Source organism: Etheostoma spectabile, chromosome 10 (genome assembly GCF_008692095.1).
Source record: "Etheostoma spectabile isolate EspeVRDwgs_2016 chromosome 10, UIUC_Espe_1.0, whole genome shotgun sequence".
NCBI classification, from domain to species: domain Eukaryota; kingdom Metazoa; phylum Chordata; class Actinopteri; order Perciformes; family Percidae; genus Etheostoma; species Etheostoma spectabile.
In genome coordinates, this window is record NC_045742.1 from 16,508,127 (window position 1) to 16,513,104 (window position 4,978).

General features: G+C 42.0%; 1 protein-coding gene across 4 annotated transcripts in view; it reads left to right on the top strand.

The window, feature by feature from the left end:
* kcnip1a (Kv channel interacting protein 1 a) overlaps window positions 1-4,978 on the top strand; it is a 47,174-nt gene that overhangs the window by 14,079 nt on the left and 28,117 nt on the right. The window contains exon 1 of one of the 4 annotated variants that reach the window (XM_032528027.1): window positions 474-1,114. The exons of 2 other annotated variants lie outside the window; for them this stretch is intronic. In XM_032528027.1, the coding sequence (XP_032383918.1) occupies window positions 1,057-1,114 (58 nt within the window). In that variant the 5' untranslated portion in view covers window positions 474-1,056. Of the gene's footprint in view, window positions 1-473; window positions 1,115-4,978 lie in introns of those variants that run through there. One more of the 4 variants, XM_032528029.1, reaches the window with a different exon arrangement.

A 4,978-nucleotide genomic window follows, 5' to 3' on the forward strand; every position in this document is an offset into this window, starting at 1 on the left:
ACTTGAACCAAGTTACACAGGATCTTCATAAAGGCAATATAGCTACAATTTTAGAGAAAACGCTTTCCACAGTCAGACCTGCTGAATAGCAAAGCGGAATGGATCAGTCTACCCCTCCCCTTATCTCTCCTCACCTCTGGCTCTCTTCATCCCTCTCTATCTCTCCTTTTCACCCCCTTCCCTCCCACCTTTACCACCTCACTTTGCCTCCCCCGCCATTTGTGAATCCTACTAATTTGTCTCTGTCCCTTCCTTCTCTCCCTTTTTCTACTCTTCTGCCTCATAATTATCTCAATTTTGTTCCCTTATCTCTCACACTCTCCCATGAGTGTAGTCCTCCCCTGCTCTCACACACACACCCTTCTCTCCCTCTCCCTCTACAGAACCTATACCACTCTCTGTCTCTGGCTTTCACTGTGCAACAGTGTGCAATCCCTCTTTCCCCACCAGACAGACAAAGAGAGCGACTGAGACGAATAGTAAGGGAAAAGGGAGCAGATAGAAGCAGAGACAGAGGGAGGTAGCTACATAAAGACGCACATAGAAATTGATGGAATGACTGGTGGCGGGGGTAACACTGAGAGAGCGAGAGAGAGAGGGACGATAGAGCGAGAAGGACGATAGATAGGAAGAGCAGGAAAGAGGGAGGGTCTGCATGGTAGAGAACGAGAGAGAGAGAGAGATCGAAAGAATGTAAATTAGGCAGATTCAGTGACGGCGTAGACAAAGGTAGCTTGAGAGTGCGTGTGCGCCCTTCATTCACGCTTCCTCTCTTTCACACATCATCTCTCTCTATTTTTCACTCACTCAGTCAGTTACATGGACACACGCACACACCCTCTAGCAGAAGCAGCAAAGCAGGGTGGTTGTGAGGCAGCATGAGAAGTGATATCTGTACTTCTACACATACAACAGCTGGCTGATGGACTAACTTAATTACAACGCACACACACACACACAGCTAGTGCACGCACACTCACCAGCACACCTTGATTATAGGCGGGCAGACACACTCAAGCTGAAGCACACACAACCTGTTTACGGCCAGAAGTCAACATGGGTGTCGTGATGGGAACCTTTACCATGCAATCCAAGCAGGTGAACTACCTCAAAGGTATGCTTTTTTTTTTTTTTTTCAAATGATCAAATTTCTCTCGCAAACACGCATTTAGGATGTTTGTGTGTGCGTGTGTGTGTGTATGTGTGTTCACATGCATACGGCTGTCACTTGAGAGGAGCACCAGTCATGTTGTTTGTTTGTGCCTTACTGACGGAGTTGTGTATGTAGGCTCTGAATCCACAGAAAGTGCATTATGGGACTGAGCTGAACGTACAGCAATGTATAAAGTCGGCAAACAAGTTTTATTCATTATTGGTTTATGATGCATTCTCCAGGCCATCTGGCATGTGGATTTAGATACATATGTGTGTGTGTGTGTGTGTGTGTGTGTGTGTGTGTGTGTGTGCGTGTGTGTGCGTGCGTGTGTGCGTGTGTGCATGTGCAACTGTGCCATTGGGCATGTCTATAAAAGGTGATGGTATTTACCCCTGTCTGCTCTCCAAACCAACCTGCTTCCTGTGTCTGCCCTGCTAATGTTTGACAGGAGGAAACTGGTGCATGCATTCTAATGTGTGGGTTCATAGACATAAATAAGTGTGTGCAGCTTTGTCCATGAAAATATTTACGTGCATACTTGTGAAATGTAGCCGTGTTTAAGTGGGGCATGGATTTTGTGTATGTTGTGTAGCGGCTGTGGCAGCTGTGTGCGTGTAAGTGTGCAGTAAACTACTGTGGCGTAATCTATCAGCATTTGCCCATGGTCTGTCCTGCGGCTGTTGACCTTAAACCTGATGGTTATCTCCAGCAGACACAGAGCTGCATCCCACAGACTGAAGAGACAGAAAGCAGAAGTCAGATTATGTATCACCACACTGTCACATTTCGGAAAAGAGGAAGGAGAAAAATTCCTTATTGGATCATTCACCCACAGTGAGATCATTCAAAACAGGCTGTGTGTTTACTGTGACAAAAACTGTGTACATGTAATTGATGTAAATTATGATCTGTAAATGTTGTGTAAGGAAAATGCTTATCAGCTGTCTGAATTTTCTGGGGTTTTCCTGTCAAACACTACAGTCAGACCACACAGAGTATTCAAAATAGCTGCAAAAACACTTTAGAAAGCCAATGAATGGTTTTATGAAATACAGGCATTCATAGCGTCCTGCATGGGTTGTTTATTTAATTCCCGACCTGTGCCTCTTTTCAGTGCATGGCAACAGGTCACAGCAGATACTTGAGATTTGTGCCAACAGATACTTTTAGTTTTAGTTTTAGTTAGTTTAATAGTTTATTTGAACATAAAAAAAACAACAACATTAAAATAAAAGATTTATATACATGCATTCCTGCATACATATATAATTAAAATGACATAAATAAGGTCATGTACTTTTTAGCACAGTCTTCCAATATTGAAAGTCATTCAAACGCAACAAAACTTGATGTAGTGTGGAGCCTAAAATATGAAACCTATAGAAAATTACTAAGACGCGTTGTCTTCCATCCCATTTACTAGTTAGGGAAGGCAACAATGCTTACAAATCAACTGAATGTGTTTTTTAGCTTTTTAGACGGGGGAAAGCTCGCCTCCAGTTTGGGTAACTTCTAAATCAGCCACTTTGAAGTTTGCATTGTAGGGTGTAAGAAAGGGGGTGGTAGATGAGTAAAAGTGGGAATGAAAAATTGAGAAAAGTTAAGGAGAGGAGGCGAGGTTGCTCCTCATGGGGTTGCAGTGTGAGTGTCAACTGAATGTGTGTGTGTGTGTTTCACCATCTGCTGCTGTTATGAAAAGTGTCCAAACGAAAGCAGGGCAGGATTCATTTTGCAAGGAGAGTTGGCCCATCCTTGATCACCACCCAGCATAGGGCAACTGAGAATCCAGAAAATATTTCTAAGATACAGTCCGACTTTTTGCAAGGCAGAGTTGTGAGATGACTATGATGACTTTTAGATGTGAAGACCCATAATCAAAAAGATTTGAATTGTGACATGACTTATCCTGGGCTTTACCCTAACCACTCCTGGCCTGGAGTTAACCATACCCTTCACCATACCTAGAGATTTGCATGGGGTACTTTCCATAAAATCATCTCTCAATGCGAATCAAACTGGCTATAAGGCTAACTTAAATAAAACCATGCCAATCTCTAAGTATGCTGAAGGGTATGTGATGATATGGGGCTATTTTGATTCCAAAGGCCAAGGGAACCTTATCAGGATGCATTGTATGGATCCATGAAATAACTGGTCTTTAAAAATAAAAATGATCCTGCCTCTATGGAAATTTAACATAGGCGTGTGTATACTTGTGCCCCCTGTCTTTTAGGGAAGAACATGTATTTATTTACGATACAGTGTTCATTCACAAAGGAAATTGGTGTCCTCAAAGGTTGGAGTTTTCCTAAGATATTAAGATCAATTTCCAAAAGATGATTTTTTTTATTCTTCTATTTAATCAACTTTAGCATGGGTTCATAAACTTATGTGCACCAGTGTAATAAATATATATCAGATATAGTTTTTACTAAGGTACATTTGGCAGTTTAGACCAGCTGACAAACAACAGATGATATCTCAGATTTACATTTAGATGTTGAGACTATGCCGTGGTCAACAAAAATCAGTACTGTATGTTTACCAAGTGTTCATTATGTCTGTAAATTGACTATATTAACTGTTGCTCTGTTAAAAAATGTGGAATGGCAGTTGTGCATAACAACTTATTTAGGACTCAAAACACAAGGTTTTAGGATTTGGACCTGACTTAAGACCTGTTAGTTCAAGACTTTGGACTTGAGTCAAGAACAAGGAACAGGCCCCTCTGACAGCACATAATACAGTGCAGTTACGTAAGTTAAACTTAAACAATAAAGATGACTATTATCAAACGGGTTTGCAGAACTGCTTAGTTATTTTAAGAAATGACTTCTATCTGAACTACTGTGGAGCTTACAACATGCATTCAAACCTGTAGGAAGGTGCCTTGTGTGTCCGTGTGTTTATTATCTATGAAGAGGGCAGTGGAGATCATCCAAAGAGAGGGCAGTGCTTTGTCAGGGTTCAACCATGTCTATGTAGACTCACACTGCAAACACCTCATGCTAGGTGTCTGCGTTGTTGTTAAATTAAGCCTATACGTTTCACTGTAATTACCAAGGAACATAATATCTCTGCAGTGATTACATTATTTGAATTGAGTCAGGTCAGTTTGTGTTTGTGTTAAACAACCCAGGGAGATGCTAATCCTATCCTGGGCACAGTAAGCAGTACTATGCAGTGAGCTCTTCCTCTCTCATCTCCGTCACCTTCTATCTTTCTTTTTCTCTCAGTCGGGTCCTGTATGTCTTCCCTTCTCCAAAGCTGAGCTGTGATTGACATAGTCTTTTCATTATACAAACTGAATTGAAAGAAGAAATATTTTACTTTTGTTGAATGTTTATTAATCCACTATTGGAGGTCTAGACAGTACCACGGTAAAGGTAGGTTCGGACCTCAGTGACCTCAATATTGGGCACGGCCATTACTCTGGGCAGGGTTGGTGGTTTGATCCCCAGCACTTTGGTCTACAGCTTAAATTATCCTTGAGCAAGTCACTAAACCCCTATTGCTCTCCATATCCAGGCCTGTGCCGTACATGGTGAATGAGAGGCACTTTGTCCAGTGCTTTGGTGTAAAAGCTCTAAACATATGAACTCCACTTAAGGCCTTTTAACATTCGCCGCAGCTGACCTGGCACGCGCCAATGTAACGTCAAATGACTTAGATCTTTCTGGTGCGCCAGGATTTTGAGTGCGCGCCACTCTTTTTCTGGCAACGTACGACAAAGCAGAAACAAGAGGCAATTGGGCTGCACAATTAATCAAATTTTAATCGCCATCACGATTTCGACTTCCCACAATCAAATTTGCGTGATCG